General features: G+C 49.2%; 1 protein-coding gene across 20 annotated transcripts in view; it reads right to left on the bottom strand.

The window, feature by feature from the left end:
- The window catches only part of LOC137331694 (kyphoscoliosis peptidase-like), a 273,350-nt gene that overhangs the window by 87,916 nt on the left and 163,036 nt on the right, over positions 1 to 22,398 (bottom strand). For 17 of the 20 annotated variants that reach the window (XM_067995661.1, XM_067995663.1, XM_067995667.1 and 14 more), the window contains 3 exons: positions 15,637 to 15,705; positions 13,788 to 13,856; positions 7,294 to 7,359 (listed from right to left, as the gene is read on the bottom strand). In XM_067995661.1, the coding sequence (XP_067851762.1) occupies positions 7,294 to 7,359; positions 13,788 to 13,856; positions 15,637 to 15,705 (204 nt within the window). The remainder of the gene's footprint in view (positions 1 to 7,293; positions 7,360 to 13,787; positions 13,857 to 15,636; positions 15,706 to 22,398) is intronic. The other 3 variants (XM_067995668.1, XM_067995673.1, XM_067995677.1) reach the window with 1 other exon arrangement.

Genomic DNA, 22,398 nt, shown 5'->3' with positions numbered 1-22,398 from the left:
TCAGCACACACAATATGAATTGATGTTAACATGCCTTGCCATTTTCAGCACCTCAGTATGCTCATCACAACATGACACATCTGTGATCATGCTTAATATTGCCTTCTGTTCTCTTACAGGGCCTTCAGCGACCACTGTGATGGCAGAGGGCGATTCCTCAGAGGACCTGCCGGCCTCTAAGGGGGCACCGTCACACCTGAGTGAGCCATCCACCAGCGCAGATACTCACACCTCGGTGGGTCCCAGTCCTCAGTTAGTTGGGTTGGCACCTGGTGAGTTACCACACATGTGAGCACGAGCAGACACTGGTGGCAGGGGTAGCTGTGGAGAGTCTGCCCTGTAAGAGAATAGAAGGCAATATTAAGCATGATCACAGATGTTGAGGTGCTGAAAATGGCAAGGCATGTTAACATCAATTCATATTGTGTGTGATGAATGTTAAAGTTCTCCTCTCCAGGATCTTCTCATAGAGTCATAGAGTCATAGAGTTATACGGCACGGATAGAGGCCCTTCGGCCCATCGTGTCCGCGCCGGCCATCAAGCCCTGTCTACTCTAATCCCATATTCCAGCATTTGGTCCGTAGCCTTGTATGCTATGGCATTTCAAGTGCTCATCCAAATGCTTCTTGAATGTTGTGAGGGTTCCTGCCTCCACAACCCTCTCAGGCAGTGAGTTCCAGACTCCAACCACCCTCTGGGTGAAAAAGTTCTTTCTCAAATCCCCTCTAAACCTCCCGCCTTTTACCTTGAATCTATGTCCCCTTGTTATAGAACCCTCAACGAAGGGAAAAAGCTCCTTAGTATCCATCCTATCTGTGCCCCTCATAATTTTGTACACCTCAATCATGTCCCCCCTCAGCCTCCTCTGCTCCAAGGAAAACAAACCCAATCTTCCCAGTCTCTCTTCATAGCTGAAGCGCTCCAGCCCTGGTAACATCCTGGTGAATCTCCTCTGCACCCTCTCCAAAGCGATCACATCCTTCCTGTAGTGTGGCGACCAGAACTGCACACAGTACTCCAGCTGTGGCCTAACCAGTGTTTTATACAGCTCCATCATAACCTCCTTGCTCTTATATTCTATGCCTCGGCTAATAAAGGCAAGTATCCCATATGCCTTCTTTACCACCTTATCTACCTGTTCCGCCGCCTTCAGGGATCTGTGAACTTGCACACCAAGATCCCTCTGACCCTCTGTCTTGCCTAGGGTCCTCCCATTCATTGTGTATTCCCTTGCCTTGTTAGTTCCTCCAAAGTGCATCACCTCGCACTTTTCCGGGTTAAATTCCATTTGCCACTGTTCCGCCCATCTGACCAACCCATCTATATCGTCCTGCAGACTGAGGCTATCCTCCTCGCTATTTACCACCCTACCAATTTTTGTATCATCAGCGAACTTACTGATCATACCTTTTACATTCATATCCAAGTCATTAATGTAGACCACAAACAGCAAGGGACCCAGCACCGATCCCTGTGGTACCCCACTGGCCACAGGCTTCCAGTCACAAAAACAACCTTCGACCATCATCCTCTGCCTTCTGCCACTAAGCCAGTTTTGTATCCAAAGTGCCAAGGCACCCTGGATTCCATGGGCTCATACCTTCTTGACCAGTCTCCTGTGGGGGACTTTATCTGGATGCAGATACTGAACCCTGGGGGCCATCCTTTAAAAGGAGAATGATCGAGGGGCAGCAGCACATTTGCGAGATGCTGGAACAGGTGCCATACGCACTCTCCACAATCGCGCAGAGGATGGAGGAGTCCAACTCATGAGTGGAATGGTGGCACAGGTACAGGAGAGAATCTCTGAGATAGTGTCGCGGGTAAGTGCCGGAATGTCTGCGATAGAGAGAGGGCTAGCCTCCATCGAGCTTCAAGCACAGCTCACAAATGAGTCCATTCAGGCCCTGACAACGGCCGTTCGGACTCAGGGTGAACAACATTCTGCCGCCTTAAACAGGCAGACAGATAAAGTAACACTGGCCTTACAAGGCATCACACATGTCCTCCAAACTGTCGTCCAGCAGAGTGGTAGGAGTGATGTGGGCCTGGCCCAGGGGAGGGATGATGGCGAAAGGGGGCATGGAAGGGGGGACGCCACTCAAAGTGCTCCCAGCTCTCACCCGTTGCCCCCCTCTCAACCAGTACCCGCAATGCTGCTTCCTCTCCAGGTGGCCGAGTCTGCCCCTGCACAGGTGCAGGTGGAGCAGTCTTTGGAGGGGCCCTCACGGGCACTGAAACCCAGAGGCGTAGGCCCAAAGCATCGAACCAGTCAGGGCATGAACAAGAGCAACCTGCCACTACCTCTGCTGCAGCCACAGGGGATGCACCATGTAGAAATAGTCGTAAGAGAAAGGTGAAGGTTTTATGAGCATGAAGGGGATGCACAAGGGGGTTTGACAGACTGTCATGATTTTCATTTATATTTAGTTTTTGTTGAAGTGATATTAAATTTTATGATTCTCACCACTGCCACCAATTCTTGCCCATTTTTGACTGGCTTTAGTGATAGGGCCCTTTCATGAGGTTCACCATGAACGGCGACACTTGATGCCACCCATTGGTTCACTTTACAGTGGGTGTATGTGTAGTTGCAGGACTGTTTTGTGCAGGGAGGGGTGGACGGCCTGGTGTGGCCGCTGCTCTATCCAGGTGGTGTGACGACTGGACTCTTCACACTTTCTGATGTTAGGAGAACCGTTCACATATCAGTGACTCCCTGGCCTCACGAGCAGCCAGGTGAGCCGCTGCTCTGCCCATGGGTTCCCCCTCCTCCTCCTCCTCCTCCTCCTCCATGTGTGTTGCAGATGTGGATGGGGCCTCTTCAAGCGGCACCCTCTCTGTTGTTGCCCTCCACTGCTCTTGTGCAGGTGCCTGTGCTGCAGCACTGTGTTGTGGAGCTCCACGAGCCGGAGGTGGACACCGTGCCTGGCGAGGATGGTGATGTTGCTCATCCTCGGATGGCGCCCCCCCATCCTGACCGTGTGAGTTTGAGGGGGTCCGAAAAGCAGTTAAATATGTGTGAACAGAAGGATTTTCATTGGAAAGTAAGAATTTTGAGTGAAAACGCAAAGATCTCACAGCCAAAACTTTGTCTGAAGTGACAGAGTGCCCTGCTGCAATAAATGACGTTTTCTCCCCACCTGTCAAATAATCATTTGCATCTCCCACTGGCTGCTGGCTGAAACACGTCTGTTGCAACAGGGAGTGTTTCCCACAGCACGGGAAACATGCTGAGGATCCTTCAAAATCGCACCCCTGCCAAAATGTGGAGACAATTAAGTAGTTCAAGTATTTCAACTAACGCAACAACCGCGTAAAGTATCACCCCGCAGGCTTTAATTGCCGGTGGGACCTCTGCATTCGGGAGGCGCGCGTGCACCCAGATGCGTCAGTGGGGAATCCGGAAGTCTGCGGGTTGGAGCTGGGTTCCATAGACTCACCACTCACTCACTGAAATAATGGGCTCGATGTTACCATGGCGGCGGGTTCGCGGCGGGCAGGCAATTGGGCGCGTGGGTAACGCGCCCGGTGAAATCAGTCTGCCCCGCGCGCAATCGCAGGCTGATTGGATCCAGTTACCTCTTGTTCCGGGTTCCCCACTGCTGATCTGTGCGTCGGGCGGGCTGCGCATGCGCAGTAAGGTCTGTCAGCTGGAGGAGCTCTATTTAAAGGGGCAGTCCTCCACTGACTGATGCTGCAACAAATAGGAAAAATTACAGCATGGAGCAGCCCAGGGGGAAGGCTGCTCCCAGTTTAATGATGCCTCACTCTAGCTCTTATTGGATGGGGTGAGGAGGAGGGGGAGGACAGAGATCTTTCCCCCAGCGGGCAGGAGAAAGCAGCCTGCCTCTGCCACCACCAAGGCCTGGCTCGAGGTGGCAGAGGAGGTCACCAGCACCAGCAACATATCGCCCACCTGCATACAGTGCAGGAGGCGCTGCAATGACCTCAGTAGGTCAGCCAATGTGAGTACACTTACTCATTCCCCTACACTCCGTCTGTCACATCACCACCCCCACCCCACATCTCCTTCTGCACTGCCAACACTACTCTGTAACATCACCCCTCACACCCACTCAAACCTCATCCTCATCTTACCTGCACTTACTCACCTCGCCAGTACTCATCCCGCCACTACCACTCAACCCAATCCTCATATAATCTCATGGCTCTATCTCATACTCACCCTCTCATGCATCTCTTTCACGGTCAGCCTCACTCAACCTGCCACTACCTGTGCTGCAGCCACAGGGCATGCATCACATATGTGCAGTAGGAAGCGTAAGGCAAACGTGTCGTGAGCAAGAAGGGGATGCACAAGGGGGTTTGAGGGTTTGTCATGGTTTTTACTTACATTGAATTTCTGACCAACTCACATTACATATTATATTGGCACCACTACTGCCATGTCTTTGCGAATCTTGTCTGGTTTGTGCAATAATGCCCTTTCCTGAGGATCACAATGAAGACCCACACCTGATGCGACCCATTGTGTCACTGCAGAGTGGGTGTAGGTGTATTTGCAGGGCTCTTTTGTGCAGACGACTGAGAGACGTCAGTGATGTCCCCGGTGGCACCCTGGAAGGATGCGGAGGAGAAGTTGTTGAGGGCAGTGGTGACTTTGACAGCGACAGGTAAGAAGATGGTGCTCGGGCCAGCCGGGAGCAGCTCGGCATGAAGGAGGCTGCAGATGTCCACGACTACATGTCGAGTGACTCTGAGCCTCCGTGTGCACTGCTGCTCAGAGAGGTCCAGGAAGCTGAGCCTCGGTCTGTGGACCCTGTGGCGAGGGTAGTGCCCTCTGCGACGCATCTCTCTCTGCCATTGCCCTCCCTCCTGCTGTGCAGGTGGATGTATCACAGCACTGTGTTGTGGAGCTCCACATGTCAGAGGTGGACGGCGTGGCCGACGAGGCTGGTGATGCTGTTCGCCCTCCGAGGAGGTCATGACTGCAGCTACGGCGGCCCCCATCCAGAAGATGTACATCTGAGGGGGTCCGCAAGGTAGGTAAATGTGTCTGGACCCCAGGGTAAGTGTGCAAGTTGGTGAATTTTGTTGTTAGGAGGAGGGTGGTGGAGGCCAAACTTTGTCCAAAGTGACAGAGTGGCCTCCTGCAATGAGTGAGGGTCTCCCCCCCGCACCTGTCAAATGGACCTTTGCAGCTGCCACAGGCTGACAGCTGCAACACGTCCATTTGAACTGGGAGTGTTTCCCCCAGTACGGGAAACAGTCCCAGTTGTTTGTAATATCCCAACCCTCCTAAAATATCTCGTTAATCAGGTCTGTAAGCGACCTGAAATACCAATACCAAGATAAATACCTTAAGTGACACCCCGCTGGCTTTAATTGCCGGCGGGAGTCCCACATGCGGGGGCTGCGCGTGCACGTCAGCGCGTCTGTGGGAAACCTGGAAGTGGGCGGGTTGGAGCCGGGCTCCCGACCCGACCCGGGAATCCCCGATTTTCGGAGCCCCCGCCCCCGGCCAGGAACGCACCCGATTGCAGGTGCTAAAATAGAGCAATGTTTCAGCAGATTAGTTTTGAATTTACCCCCCTTCAAACACAGGCCGTGTCCTCTGGTTCGACTGTTCTGGACAAGGTGAAACAGCTCGTCATGGCCGACATTATCGAGTATCCTTGAATAATATCACCTCTCAACCTTCTTCTTTCCAGTGAGAACATACCCAATTTATGTAATCAGTCCTCATAATCCAATCGCTCCATCCCTTCAATCATTCTGGTTACTCTCTTCTGTACCCTTTCAATAGCTGCAATATCCCTATTATACTGTGGTGACCAGAAGTATACACAGTATTCAAAGTGCATCTTCAAACTTGGGATGTTTGTTCCATCTGGTAGTTGGATTACAGAGGAGGAAAGCTGTAGATTGCAGGAACATATCACTGGACTGGTCAGAAAAGTGGCAAATAGAAGCCATGATCTGATTTTTAAAAATTCATTAATGGGATGTGGGAATTGCTGGCAAGGTCAGCATTTATTGCCCATCTGAAAGTGGTGGTGAGCCAACTTCTATGAACAACTAGAGTGGCTTGCTAGGGCATTTCAGGGGGTAATTAAGAATCAACCACATTGCTGTGGGTCTGGAGTCACATATAAGCAAGACTGGGTAAGGACGACAGGTTCCCTTCCCTAAAGGGCATTAGTGAACCAGATGGGTTTTTACGACAATCCAGTAGTTTTATGGCCATATTACTGATACAAGTTTTTTAATTCCAGATTTTATTTAATTAACTGAATTTAAATTCCCTAGCTGCTATGGCAGGATTTAAACTCATGATTCTAGATTACTAGTCCAGTAACATAACCACTAGGCTACCGTACCCATACAGTGAATGGCAGAGCAGGCTTGAGTGGCCACATGGCCTACTCTGCTCCTATTTATCATGTTCTTGATTCAATCCAGAGAAGTGTGAGGGAATGCATTTGGGGAGGGCAAACAAGGCAAAGGAGTATACAATAAATGGGAGGATACTGAGAGGTGTAGAGGAACAGTGGGACCCTGGAGTGCATGTCCACAGATCCCTGAAGGTAGCAGGACAGGTAGTTAAAAAGGCATACGGGATACTTTCCTTTATCGGTCGAGGCATAGAATATAAGAGCGGGGATGTTATGCTAGAACTGTATAAAACATTGGTTCGGCCACAGCTTGAGTACTGCGTACAGTTCTGGTCACCACTTTACAGGAAAGATGTGATTGCACTAGAGAAGGTGCAGAGGAGATTTATGAGGATGTTGTCAGGGCTGGAGAATTTCAGCTATGAGAAAAGATTGGATAGGCTGGGGTTGTTTTCTTTGGGACAAAGGAGGCTGAGGGGAGATTTAATTGAAGTGTAAAAAATTATGACGGGACGAGATAGAGTGGACAGGGAGGACCTATTTCCCTTAGCAGAAGGGTCAGTGACCAGGGGACATAGATTTAAAGTGATTGGTAGAAGGATTAGAGGGGAGCTGAGGAGAATTTTTTTCACCCAGAGGGTGGTGGGGGTCTGGAACTCACTGCCTGAAAGGGTGGTCGAGGCAGAAAACCTCAACTCATTTAAAAAGTACTTGGATGCGTACTTGAAGTGCCGTAACCTACAGGCCTAAGGACCAGGTGCTGGAAAGTGGGATTAAGCTGAATAGCTCTTTTTCGGCCGGCACAGACACGATAGGCTGAATGGCCTCCTTCTGTGCCGTAACGTTCTATGATTCTATAATATTATGTCCACTGATTGTACAATCAACCCCTCCCCCCACCATAAAACCCTGCGATAGGTTGATTTCTGGTACCTTTAGAATACAAGGAAGGTTTCCTTTGGTCCAGGGGATCTTCATGTGCTTCGTTTGCTTCCTCTCCTGTACAAAATTTTATTCTCATATTTACACGGTGACATTGGAATTGGGAATATTTAGTTTGTGTTTGTTAGAAGGCAACAAATGAGTCTCTGCAGCCTGGTTATTGCATTACCATAACGTCACAGGATCACAAGATACTTACTTAGGGATGGGCCATTAGCTCATCCTCAATTCATTCATCCCAAGAGATCCTAAATCCCCCCCATTGTAGCACCCAATTCTTTTGTTAAATGATTCCTGGGATTTTCACCTCCACTACTCTATCTGAAGTTTATTCCAATTGTTGATCATTCTGATATCTAGATTTAATTTTACTAGTTTATACATGTGTCCCTCTTGTTCTACCCTCGCAATTTAGTTTAAAGTGCTATTCCAGATTTACCTTCTCCATTCGCTGAACTATCTTATCAAGTTCTTCAACATCAGCTCTCAGACGCCTCCTTTCCGGCTGCAAAGCTTAAGTTTCTCTGGTCTTCCTTCAGGATCCCCAACACTAGGAATCAGCCTCTTCTCTGCATTGCCTCCAATACCTGAATGTCCTGGACACAGTACTCGAGGTGAGGTCTATCCAGAGCACTGTACATTTTGAAATGGTGGTGGGTTGGCAGTAGGCGGGGTGAAGGTCCGCATGGCAAACCCGAATAAACAAAACTTACCGTTTCCGACATGGTCGCATCGTAATTGATGGTGATTAATGTGCTTTCTGGGTTTCGTGCCCGGCAGCCCCTGATTGACAGGCCGGTCACCGTCAGGAGCTGCAACGCGAGGTGGGAGGGGAGAGAAAGAGAGAGAGCCAGACGTCATCCAGCACTGGAACAGAAGAACAGGGGGGTGGGTGAGTGGAAGATCGGGTGGGGAGGGGGAGATCGAGGGGGGAGAGGGGAGGGGGAGATCAAGGGGCATCGGGGGGGGGGGAGAAGAAGGGGAGATTGGGGGGACATCAGGGGGATGAAAAGAGGGAAATCGGGGGGACATCGTGGGGTGAAGAGGGGAAGATCGGGGGGGCATTGGGGGGTGAAGGAGGAGATCAGGGGGACATTGGGGGAGTGAAGACAGGGAGATCGGAGAGGAAGACATCAGACATCAGAGCAGGGTGGAAAGGTAGGTTGATTTTGTGTTTTAACTTCGTGCAATGGTTTTTTAATGTAATTTATTTTGTCTCTTTTTGCCTGATCCAGCCCTTCACACCTGGTTAAAGCGTCCAGGTAAGTTAAAAATCATTCTATCTAATATGTCACAAGTAAAATGCCTTAAGTCCCTCAATGAGGTACATTTGGCTCTTTAGCTATCATCCCGCTGGCTTTAATTGCTGGAGGGACTTCCGGATCCGGGACGCCCGCACGCACACAGGTGCATCCGTGGGGAACTCGGAAGTCGGCGGGTTGGAGCCGGGCTCCGAACCCAAACGGAATTTCCCCGATTTTCGGAGTCCCGCTGCCCCCAACACACCCGCAATTTCCCGGGAAAATTGAGCCCTCAATCTCTACTGTTTTGGCTCTTTGTGTAGTTCAACATTCTCTTGGTTTTGTTGATTGCTGCTCTGTGGGGTTTGGACATGTTGAGTGTTGGGTCTACTAAGGCTTCTAGATCTTTTTCAGCTTCATTTTGACTATTTGAACACTATTCATGGAGTTTGTGTGTGTCATCCACTTTTCCCTCCTATCTGCAGCACCTTATACTTGTCTGCAGTAAAGTTCATCCTACTTTATTCTACTCAATTACATATTCTGTCCAACTCACTCTGTAAATTCTAGGCTGTCTCCTCCAATGCCATTGCTCCATCCCCCCCCACTTTGATATTGCCTGCAAATTTGCATTGAGTTTCTGAATCCAATTAACAATGGTGGCTGTCCCAACACTGCGCCCTGGGGCAGCCCATTCAGCACTTGCCCCGACTCCTCTAACAAACACCTTGTTTGTGTCTACCCATCAGCCAATTTCTTATCCAGTCCCAAAATTTACCCTGAATCCCCACAGCTTGGAGCTTAACTAGTAGTCTTTGGTGTCAAACTTTATCAAGTGCCTCTTGGAAGTCTAAGTGCAGCGTTGTAGGGTTTACCAGTGTCCGTATGGGCAATTACTTCCTCAAAGAAATGGAAGGGGTTTATCAGGCAGGACCTTCCCCATCGAAAGCTGTGTTGACTGCTGTTTACTAGGAGCACAGAATATCCTTTGCAATCTTCAGTGTTCCTAACAACTTTATCACTGATTTTTAATTAGAACTGCAGACTGTTTCACAGCAAACATGCACGTTCTGCTCTGGTTTTTCAATCTTTCGTTCACCCACTGCCATCCATATTCCCTCTGCCACACAGGTGTAGGGAGTGAGTTCTGAAGGCCATTGGCTTTGCAAAAAAGTCTTTGGCAAACCTGTTTATTTGACTTTACAAACGCAGCAAGTGATGAAGTAATCACAGTAAAACGCATCATCACTCGTGGCTGACATCATCATGATGAGAGTGATGCGCACTCCCTCTCCAGCCTGAGGATTTACCTCCGACCAGCGTCCCGAATCAGCATTGACATGAGGAATCAATGCAATTCGCTCTTTCCACCAGCAGGGGGAGGCCCAATCTCTTAAAGGCAGGCTGTCTCTTAAAAATCTCTTAAAGGTAGTTGGCATCTGTTATTTGCGAAAATAACAGTCTACTGTCTGCACAGAGTCTGAACAGAGATCAGATATCGCACATGCAAAGCACAGATGCAGCTCCCATCCCTATGTTTACACACTGATGAGTCATGTTAAAACATTGAATAAAGGTTGCGCACTACTAAATCCCACATCCTCCAATCTGCACACCAGACCTCACCAATCTGCTGATCTGAGTTGGTACCAGGCCTGCGAGAGTCCATGCACCAAGGTTCTCTGCTGATGCACTAGAGACCTTAGTGCAAGAGGTGGACAGAAGGAGGGACATCCTATATCCACAGTGGGGGTGGGGGGGCAAGAGGCCCTCCAGACACATTCCCAAAAGTCAGCGGGAGGCAGCGGGGGATGAAGTCAATGCCAGGCGCACAATATCATGAACATGGATGTAGTGCAGGAAGAAGTTCAATGCTTTGACATGAGTGGTCAAGGTGAATGAGGTCAACTGGCAAGTGGCGCCTCCTACCAACTACACCATACACTACACCCCCATCACCCACATACCAATAAACTCTTTCCATCAGTACTCAACTTTTCCAACCAGATGCTTCATCTCACCCTTACACATTACCACTGTTTCAAGCCGCCCACCCACAACTCACAGGCCAGACACACTGGCAGCTGTTCAACCATGACAGGCACATCACCCAGACACACGTCCCACTTTCTTGCAGGAGAACTTGGCATATATCAGGAGGCAGCAAGTGGCAGTGACATTTAGCCCCTCGAGCCTGTTCCACCATTCAATGTGATCATGGTGGACCTGTGACCTAACTCCATATACCCACCTTAGCCCCATATCCCTTAATACCCTTGGTTCACAAAAATCTATCAATCTCACATTTAACATTCACAATTGAGTTAGCATCAACTGCCGTCTGCAGAAGAGTGTTCCAAACTTCTCCCACCCTTTGCGTGTAGAAGCATTTCCAAACTTCACTCCTGCACGTCCTGGCTCTAAATGTTAGGCTTTGTCCCCGCGTCCTAGTATTCAAGTCTAGGAGACCTCCAAAAACAGTTACAAATGTCTCGGCAGCCAGAAGCAATAATCCAGCCACTAACCTGTAAATCCTGCACGGTCCCTTTAAATAGCACTGGTGGGGGGGTCCTCCAGGCACCCTAAGACACGTTCAGATGGTTGGGGTTATGACTGTGCGTTGAGTTGAGAGTTAAGTCCCAAAATGGTGTCGATCACTTTAAATCAGCGTTGCACACTGATTGAAGCCATTTTCTCCCGACCGTACATGCTTCCAGCGTTCGGTAGTTGTGCATGTGCTAATTCCTGTACCAAGATAGTGTCCAGTGCACGTCACGCTGGAAACGTGCGTGCGCAGTCAAGACGCCATCTTGGATATTGGAGAGGCCGTGTAGCGCCAAAACAACGGGTGCTACACGATCCAATTTACTGCCCATCATCTCATTTAAAAAGGGCGGAAGTCTTCTTTGTTAGAGATATTAAGAACAGATCTAGCAGCTCAAAACTGAGCAACCATGAGGCGCTGTGGGCCATCAGCAGCAGCAGAATTGTATTCCAGCACAATCTGTAACCTCATGGCCCGGCATATTCCTCACTCTACCATTACCAACAAGCCAGGGGATCAACACTGGTTCAATGAGGAGTGTAGAAGAGCATGCCCGGAGCAGCACCAGGCGTACCTAAAAATGAGGTGCCAACCTGGTGAAGCGACAACTCAGGACTACATGCATGCTAAACAGCGGAAGCAACATGCTATAGACAGAGCTAAGCGATTCCACAACCAACGGATCAGATCAAAGCTCTGCAGTCCTGCCACATCCAGTCGTGAATGGTGGTGGACAATTAAACAACTAACAGGAGGAGGAGGCTCTACAAACATCCCCATTCTCAATGATGGTGGAGTCCAGCACGTGAGTGCAAAAGACAAGGCTGAAGCGTTTGCAACCATCTTCAGCCAGAAGTGCCGAGTGGATGATCCATCTCGGCCTCCTCCCGATATCCCCACCATCACGGAAGCCAGTCTTCAGCCAATTCGATTCACTCCACGTGATATCAAGAAATGGCTGAGTGCACTGGATACAGAAAAGGCTATGGGCCCTGACAACATCCCAGCTGTAGTGCTGAAGACTTGTGCTCCAGAACTAGCTGCGCCTTTAGCCAAGCTGTTCCAGTACAGCTACAACACTGGCATCTACCCGACAATGTGGAAAATTGGCCAGGTATGTCCTGTCCACAAAAAGCAGGACAAATCCAATCCGGCCAATTACCGCCCCATCAGTCTACTCTCAATCATCAGCAAAGTGATGGAAGGTGTCATCGACAGTGCTATCAAGCGGCACTTACTCACCAATAACCTGCTCACCGATGCTCGGTTTGGGTTCCGTCAGGACCACTCAGCTCCAGACCTCATCACATCCTTGGTCCAAACATGGACAAAAGAGCTGAATTCTAGAGGTGAGGTGAGAGTGACTGCCCTTGACATCAAGGCAGCTTTTGACCGAGTGTGGCACCAAGGAGCCCCAGTAAAATTGAAGTCAATGGGAATCAGGGGGAAAACTCTCCAGTGGCTGGAGTCATATCAGCACAAAGGAAGATGGTAGCGGTTGTTGGTGGCCAATCATCTCAGCCCAAGGACATTGCTGCAGGAGTTCCTCAGGGCAGTGTCCTAGGCCCAACCATCTTCAGCTGCTTCATCAATGACCTTCCCTCCATCATAAGGTCAGAAATGGGGATGTTCGCTGCTGATTGCACAGTGTTCAGTTCCATTCGCAACCCCTCAAATAATGAAGCAGTCCGAGCCCGCATGCAGCAAGACCTGGACAACATCCAGGCTTGGGCTCATAAGTGGCAAGTAACATTCGCGGCAGATAAGTGCCAGACAATGACCATCTCCAACAAGAGAGAGTCTAACCACCTCCCTTTGACATTCAACGGCATTACCATCGCCGAATCCCCCACCATCAACATCCTGGGGGTCACCATTGACCAGAAACTTAACTGGACCAGCCATATAAATACTGTGGCTACAAGAGCAGGTCAGAGGCTGGGTATTCTGCGGCGAGTGACTCACCTCCTGACTCTCCAAAGCCTTTCCACCATCTACAAGGCACAAGTCAGGAGTGTGATGGAATACTCTCCACTTGCTTGGATGAGTGCAGCTCCAACAATACTCAAGAAGCTCGACACCATCCAGGACAAAGCAGCCCGCTTGATTGCACCCCTTCCACCACCCTAAACATTCACTCCCTTCACCACCGGCGCACTGTGGCTGCAGTGTGTACCATCCACAGGATGCACTGCAGCAACTCGCTAAGGCTTCTTCGGTAGCACCTCCCAAACCCGCGACCTCTACCACCTAGAAGGACAAGAGCAGCAGGCACATGGGAACAACACCACCTGCACGTTCCCCTCCAAGTTACACACCATCCTGACTTGGAAATATATCGCCGTTCCTTCATCGTCGCTGGGTAAAATCCTGGAACTCCCTTCCTAACAGCACTGTGGGAGAACCGTCACCACACGGACTGCAGCGGTTCAAGAAGGCGGCTCACCACCACCTTCTCAAGGGCAATTCGGGATGGGCAATAAATGCCGGCCTCGCCAGCGACGCCCACATCCTATGAACGAATAATAAAAAAAAATATTCCTCCTCAGGGCTGGACTTAAGAAAACTTGAACTCAAGGACAGGGAAACGATGAGAAAACACAGGCTAAAGTCTGCAGGATTTTATCATCTGATGCCATTGTACAATTAATCCACTGTATGAAATTATGCGTAAGGTAAATGCAGCAAAATTTCATTACCTTTAGCTTCCAAGGAGGGTGTTGCTTGTTCCACGAAATCTTCCAGGTCGTTTCTCGGTGCTTTCTTCTCTGTAAGGAGTTTTAAGCTCATATTAGTGGATTGACATTGAAATCAGGAGTATTTTGCATGTGTCTGTGCAAAGGTCAAAAACACACACTGCATCAACAACATGCATTTAGATAGCACCTTTAATGTGGTAAAACGTCCCAAGGCGTTTCATAGGAGCGATTATCAAACAATATTTGACACCGAGCCACATAAGGAGATATTAGGACAGGTGACCAAAAGCTTGGTCAAAGGGGTAGGTTTTAAGGAGCGTCTTAAAGGAGGAGAGAGAGGTAGAGAGGATTCAGAAGGGAATTCCAGAGCATAAGGACTAAATGTCGAAAGGCACGGCCGCCAATAGTGGGGTAAAGGAAATCAGGGAAGTGCAAGAGGCCAGAATTGGAGGAACGCAGAGTTCTCGGAGGGTTGTCGAACTGGAGGTGGTTACAGAGATAAAGAGGTGCAAGGCCATGGAGGGATTTGAATACAAGGTTGAGAATTTTAAATTTGAGGCGTTGCTGGGCCAGGAGCCAATGTAGGTGTGCAAGAGTGATGGGTGAATGGGACTTGGTGTGAATTAGGATACGGGCAACAGAGTTTTGGATGAACTGATGTTTATGAAGGCTGGAAGGCGGGAGGCCGACCAACTGAGCATTGGAATAGTCAAGTCTAGAGGTAACAAAGGCATGGATGAGGGTTTCAGCAGTAGGTGAGCTGAGGCAGGGATGGAGATGGGTGATATTACAAAGGTATAAGTAGACGGTCTTGGTGATAGAGCAGATATGTGGGCGGAAGCTTATCTCAGGGTCAAATTGGACACCAAAGTTGTGAACAGTCTGGTTCAGCCTCAGACAGTGGGCAGGGAAAGGGATGGAGTCGGGGGTCTAGGGAACGGAGTTTGTGGCGGGGACCGAAGACAATGGTTTCGGTCTTCCCAATATTTAATTGGAGGAAATTTATGCTCATCCAATACTAGATGTTGGACAAGCAGTGTGACAAATCAGAGACAGCGGAGGGGTCGAGAGAGGTGGTGGTGAGGTAGAGCTGGGTGTCATCAGCCGACATGTGGAATCTGACGTTGTGTTTTCGGATGATGTCACCAAGAGGTAGCATGTAGATGAGAAAAAGGAGGGGGCGAAGGATAGATCCTTGGGGGACTCCAGAGGTAACGGTGTGGGAGCGGGAGGAGAAGCCATCGCAGGAGATTCTCTGGCTATGACTCGATAACCATAAAAACAGAAATGCAGGAACTACACAGCAGACACGTCATGATCTATCAAGAGAAAACACAGGCTAAAGTTTTGGGTGTTGGACCTTTCATCAGAACTAAAAGATCTGTTGCATATTTGAAACATTCTCTGTTTTGTTTCAGATTTCCAGTTTTTTATTCTTTGTACTGCATCGCGATAGTTCCAAGAAAATGTTTAATCTTAACATTGCAGAGTATCCTTTGCGATCTTCACCATCCCTAGTATTTCTGTTACAGTTCCATCATTAATTTTTCTATCAATTCGTCTAACCGACTGTTATACAGAAGAATTAAAGGGTCAGATACATGCTGCATAATGCTGCATTGTTCCTCTGATTCTTCCCTCTCCCCAGACAAATAATTGTTGCGAAATACTTTCTCACAAAAACAAAGCCTCTTTAAGAGGGGCAGAAGCAAAACAGTTTTATATCAACCTGCATGAACCAATAAAGTGTTGTCTTTATTAGGAGCTGATGTTACTGAGGTGTGACGTCTTGGAGTATGGTGGAGCTTCACTTGGGATCTTTGTTACAACTGGAAGTAATCTCTGTTACCTTTGCCATCCAAGGAAGGTTTTCTTTGGTCGAAGGAATCTTCACTTTCTTCCTTTGCTGTTTCCTTCCCTGTAAAGAGTTTTAATCTCATATTTACAAGGCAAAATTGAATTGGGAATGTTTAGCATGTGTTAAGAGGGCAAAAATGAGTCAACTCCACTCAGACATTGCACTGTCCATATTACAAATGATCTACAAGTTACGGAATATTCTTTGTAATCATCGCTATTTCTACCGTGAAAACTGCATCACTGATTTTCTATCAGTTCAACGGTTTATGGTTATTTTGTTATAGATGAAGCTTGCAATAACAGAATTAAAGAAACATAGCAGAACCTTTCTTGATTTGCAGTCATTCAAAGTAGCCTTAGAATATTTTACATCAATTCAGATTAGCTGCTGTGACTAAAAGAGACTGCAGATTGGAGAGTGAGCTGGACCCGAGACATGGACCAGGGGTCCTGGAGATCAAAAATAATGGAATGGGGTGAAATGGTAGCTGAGTGGTTCATGTTAGGATCTGTAGTTCAGGTGTCTTGATGTGTGTTCATTAACCTGTCACTTGCGAGTCATGTCACTGTGCCACAATTAATTAATGGTTTGATGTGCTCTACTTCCCCCTTCTAGACTTAACTATTCCAGAGCCCTCCTGGCCATGCTCCCATCCTCCACGTTCTGTAAATTTCAGCGCATCAAAAACTGCCCATATCCCATCCCGCACGAAGTCCAGCTCGCCTATGACTCCTCTCCTCACTGATCGACATTGGCTCCAGTGCCACATATTTAAAATTCTCATTCTTGTGTTTAGACCCCTCCATAGCCTTGCCCCTCCCCACTTCTGTAACCTTCCCCACTCTACAACACCAACTCTCCACCCCACCACCAAACTCTCCATTCCTCGAGCATCCTTCACTACCTCTGCCCCACCGTTGGTGGCCTCATGCTCTAGACATCCTTCCCTAAACCTCTTCTTCGACATCTTCCTCTCCTCCATTAAGACCCTTATTACAACCTACTTGTTAGACCAAGCTTTTGGTCACCCTTTAGGGTTGTCACCTCTTGTTGGACATATTCCTGGAGGTGTCATCACATGGCCTCCTGTTGCAAACCATCCCACCCCCTCACTCCCATCATTGGTCACCCAACATGTCCATCCTCACGGTGCCCCGCCTTCCCAGACCAATTAAAAAGCGAATAGACTCTTCATTACCTGATTGGATGATTCTTGACTGTCAGTCAAACAGCCTTTTTTCCATGTCCGATATTTTTAGCAATAAAGATCAAAAATGTTCCAAGAATTTTTTTTTTAGAACACTTTTTTTATTACCCCTCTGATTTTTCTCCCAGGTTGCTGGCAGCAGGGTCCTGGAGACAAGTCATTTAATTCCTGCAGACTCCAGGGCAATCCTGGAGGGTTGGCAACCCGAGCATCCTTCCTAATATCTCCTTTGACTTGGCATCAGGTACCTGTGAGGCACTTTGGGGCATTATTCTACGTTAAGGGTGTTATTATAAATATATATTGTTGCTAAGAAAGTTATGTTTGATGAAAATTTTGAAGATAATGCTACGCAAAAACTATTTCTTGTAAATGTGTGCGGAACAACAGAGTAGTTTTAATTATTAGGGGGTTGTTGTAACTCATTGGGCAATTCCAATGAGGAGCTAATTTTACCAGTGTTACAGGAACACAGGAACATAGGAACAGGAGTAGGCCATTCAGCCCCTCGTGCCTGCTCTGCCATTTGATAAGATCATGGCTGATCTGTGATCTAACTCCATATACCTGCCTTTGGCCCATATCCCTTAATACCTTTGGTTGCCAAAAAGCTATCTATCTCAGATTTAAATTTAGCAATTGAGCTAGTATCAATTGCCGTTTGCGGAAGAGAGTTCCAAACTTCTACCACCCTTTGTGTGTAGAAATGTTTTCTAATCTCGCTCCTCAAAGGTCTGGCTCTAATTTTTAGACTGTGCCCCCTACTCCTAGAATCCCCAACCAGTGGAAATAGTTTCTCTCTATCCACCCTATCTGTTCCCCTTAATATCTTATAAACTTCGATCAGATCACCCCTTAACCTTCAAAACTCTAGAGAATACAACCCCAATTTGTGTAATCTCTCCTCATAACTTAACCCTTGAAGTCCGGGTATCATTCTAGTAAACCTACGCTGCACTCCCCCCAATTATGTCCCGATAATAACTTGTTGCGAGCTCGAGTACCCTTCATGCTGATAAAGAAGTGTAACAGTTGACTCGGCCGACTCAATGCCATGAGCAGGCTATGTTACCATGCCTTGGATCCTGATTTGTTGAAAGATCTGACCCTGCGAGCCATTTTTAGCCAATGGGAAATGATTATTTCAAGACATGGCTCCCAGCTTCAGAATGCAGTGGAACGCTAGAGAAAGTTAAATAATGGGAATGAGTGTAAACACATGAAAGAGGCAAAAGTGAAATTGAAGGGTGAAGTAATAGTTGGAAATAACAGAAAATTACAGTCAAAATAATAAAAGCAGAATGGGGGAAAAGGAACAGAGAGAGCAGATGTTTTTTTCATGAAACTTGTTCTTAATTTCCATTTGAAATAGCTGCAGTGTTTTCTATCAGCGCACTATATTACAGGAAAACAAAAGCAAAATACTGAGGATGTTGGAAATCTGAAATAAAGGCAGAAAATGCTGGAAACACTCAGCAGGTCAGGCAGCACCTGTGGAGAGAGTTAATGGGCTCAATTTTAATTTGGAAGTGCGGGTGCATTGGGGGCGGGGGGGTTACGAAAATCAGGGAAATGAGGAGCGGGAAACGAACCCGGCTTCAATATGCCGACTTGTCTCACAAAGACGCATCTGTGTGCGCACACTGTTCCTGAACCCAGAAGTCCCGCCGGCAATTAAAGCTTCATTGAGGTACTTAAGGTACTTTATTTCTTACATATTAGGTAGTTAAAACGATTTTCAACTTACCTGGGCGGCTTTCCCACAACTTCTGACTCATGCCTGGTCAAAGGGCTGGATCAGGCAAAAATAAGCTAAATAAATTAAATAAAATAACGTTTCACAACGTAAAAAAATGAATAAACCTACCTTTGAAACAATGTCACCTGCAACCCCTGCTTCGATGTCCAAAGTCTCTCCGACATCCCCCCGCCATGTCTCCCACCCCCATGTCTCTCTCTCCGATGTCTCCCACCTCCATGTCTCCCTCTTCGATGTCCCCCCCACCTCCATGTCTCTCTCTCCGATGTCTCCCACCCCCATGTCTCTCTCTCCGATGTCTCCCACCCCCATGTCTCCCTCTCCGATGTCTCCCACCCCCATGTCTCTCTCTCCGATGTCTCCCACCCCCATGTCTCTCTCTCCGATGTCTCCCACCCCCATGTCTCCCTCTCCGATGTCTCCCACCCCCATGTCTCTCTCTCCGATGTCTCCCACCCCCATGTCTCTCTCTCCGATGTCTCCCACCTCCATGTCTCTCTCTCCGATGTCTCCCACCTCCATGTCTCTCTCTTCGATGTCTCCCACCCCCATGTCTCTCTCTTCGATGTCTCCCACCCCCATGTCTCTCTCTCCGATGTCTCCCACCCCCATTTCTCCCTCTCCGATGTCTCCCACCCCCATGTCTCTCTCTCCGATGTCTCCCACCCCCATGTCTCTCTCTCCGATGTCTCCCACCCCCATGTCTCTCTCTCCGATGTCTCCCACTCCCATGTCTCCCTCTCCGATGTCTCCCCCACCCCATGTCTCCCTCTCCGATGTCTCCCACCCCCATGTCTCCCTCTCCGATATCTCCCACCCCCATGTCTCTCTCTCCGATGTCTCCCACCCCCATGTCTCCCTCTCCGATGTCTCCCACCCCCATGTCTCCCTCTCCGATGTCTCCCACCCCCATGTCTCCCTCTTCGATGTCCCCCCCACCCCATGTCTCCCTCTCCGATGTCCCCCCCACCCCATGTCTCCCACTCCGATGTCTCTCCAAGGTCACCTCCCCAATCAGGTGTCCGATGTCCCCCCCCGCTGATCTTTGCCTCCCCCATCTTTGTCACCCCCCCACCCACTCTCTCTTGCAGCGCTGAATGACATCTCTCTCTCTCTCTCTCTCTCTGCCTCCCCCCTTGGCATTGCAGCTCCTGTCAATCAGGCTGGCTGCCGGGAGCGAAAACCGGAAACAAGATGAATGAGCATCAGTTACCTCGCGATTGCGGGGAAAGGTAAGTTCTTATTTTTCGGGTTTGCCGCTGACAGACTGTCAGCTGGAGCGTCTCTATTTAAAGGGCCATTGCTCAAATGGCTTTTTCTGGAGCAAAGACCAAAAAGACACAATGGAGCAGCAGAGGGGCAAGGCTGCTCCAAGATTTAATGATGCCTCACTGCAGCTACTACTGGCCGGGGTGAGGAGGAGAAGGGAACTGTTTTACCTGGCTGATAGGAGGAAGTGCCACCAAGAAGGCCTGGCTTGAGGTGGCAGAGGAGGTCACCTGCAGCAGCAACATCTCCCGCACCTGGATCCAGTGCAGGAAGAGCTTCAATGACCTAACCAGGTCATCCAAAGTGAGGACACTTACTGATTCTCCTACATTCTGTCTTCCACATCACCACCCCCACCCCCCAAAACATTCTGCACTGCCAACACTACTCCATCACATCACTCCTCACACCCACTCAAAGCTCAACCTCAACTTACCTGCACTTCCTCACCTCGACAGTACTCACCCCACCTCTACCACTCACCCCAATCCTGATCCAATATGATGGCTCTGTCTCATACTCACCCTCTGATGCATTTCTTTCACGGTCAGCCTCATCCAAAACAATGCATTCCTCGGTTGGCCACTTCACCATCACTCACTCACACGTCTGTTCTTTCTCCCCTTATAGGGGAAGAGAGCGTAAAATACACGGGAGAGGGTGAGGACTGGAGGGGGGCCACAACAAGCAGTGGTCCTCACAGGCGTGGAGCAGGAGGCGCTGGAGCTCAGCTGCACCCTCGAGTGCCCGTCCATCGGGGATGGTGAGACTGGCACCCCACAAACGTCTGGTGACAGAACTTTAACATTCAGCACTCACAATATGAATTGATGGTAACAATAATTGGCATGTTGAACACCTCAGTATGCTCATCGCAACATGACACATCTGTGATCATGCTTAATATTGCCTTCTGTTCTCTTACAGGGCCTTCAGCGACCGCTGTGACGGCAGAGGGCGATTCCTCAGAGGACCTGCCGGCCTCTGAGGGTGCACCGTCACATCTGATCGAGCCATCCACCAGCGCAGATACTCACACCTCGGTGGGTCCTAGTCCTCAGTTAGTTGGGTTGGCACCTGGTGAGTTACCACACATATGTGAGCACGAGCAGACACTGGTGGCAGGGGCAGCTGCGGAGAGTCCGCGTCGGTGGGAGCACTCCTCTCCAGGCTCTGCTCAGCTGGACACAGATGCTGAGCCCTGGGGGCCATCCTTTAAAAGGAGAATGATCGAGGGGCAGCAGCACATTTGCGAGGTGCTGGAACAGGTGCCACGCGCACTCTCCACAATCGCGCAGATGATGGAGGAGTCCAACTCCTGCATGAGTGGAATGGTGGCACAGGTACAGGAGGGAATCTCTGAGATAGTGTCGTGGGTAAGTGCAGGAATGTCTGCGATAGAGAGAAGGCTAACCTCCATTGAGCTTCAAGCACAGCTCACAAATGAGTCCATTCAGGCCCTGACAACGGCCGTTCAGGCTCAGGGTGAACAATATTCTGCTGCCTTAAACAGGTTGACAGATACTTTATGTGTGGCCTTCCAAGGCTTCACACATGTCCTCTAAACTGTTGTCCAGCAGGGTGGTAGGAGTGATGTGGGCCTGGCCCAGGAGAGGGATGATGGCGAAAGGGGATATGGAAGTGGGGATGCCACTCGGAGCGCCCCCACGTCTCACCCGTTGCCCCCCTCTCAACAGTACCCACAATGCTGCCTCCTCTCCCGATGGCCGAGTCTGCCCCTGCACAGGTGCAGGTGGAGCAGTCTTTGGAGGGACCCGCATGTGCTCCAAAACCCAGAGGGCGTAGGCCCAAAGCATCTAAGCAGTCAGGGCATGAACAAGAGCAACCTACCACTACCTCTGCTGCAGCCACAGGGGATGCACCACGTAGAAGCTGTCGGAAGAGAAACGCGAAGGTTTTTCGATCACAAAGTGAATGCACAAGGGTGTTTGACAGACTGTCAGGTTTTTCATTTATATTTGGTTTTGTTATATTCACATTAAATGTTATCATTCTCACCACTACTGCCACATCTTGCCCATTCTTGACTGGTTTCTGTAATAAGGCTCTTTCATGTGCTTCACCCATGAACGGCGACACTTGATGCCACCCATTGGGTCACTCTACAGTGGGTGTATGTGTATTTGCAGGACTGTTTTGTGCAGGGAGTGAGGGAGCTGGTGTGGGCACTGCTCTATTCAGGTGATCTGAGGACTGGACTCTTCACCCTTTCTGATCTTATGAGAACCGTTCACAAATGAGTGACTCCCTGGCCTCACAAGCAGCCAAGTGAGCCGCTGCTCTGCCCGTGGGTTCGTCCTCCTCCTCCTCCTCCTCCTCCTCCTCCTCCTCCTCATCCTCCTCCTCCTCCTGCTCCTCCTCAATGGGGATGGCAAATGTGGATGGTGGATGAGGGGATGGGGCCTCCTCAACCGGTGCCCCCCTCTGTTGTGCCATGTTGTGCAGGACACAACACATGACTATAATGTGTCCCACTCTGTCTGGTGCATATTGA

This window comes from Heptranchias perlo, chromosome 13 (genome assembly GCF_035084215.1).
Source record: "Heptranchias perlo isolate sHepPer1 chromosome 13, sHepPer1.hap1, whole genome shotgun sequence".
NCBI classification, from domain to species: Eukaryota; Metazoa; Chordata; class Chondrichthyes; order Hexanchiformes; family Hexanchidae; genus Heptranchias; species Heptranchias perlo.
The sequence above is the reverse complement of the archived record's forward strand: the minus strand, read 5'-3'. Positions and strand labels throughout refer to the sequence as shown.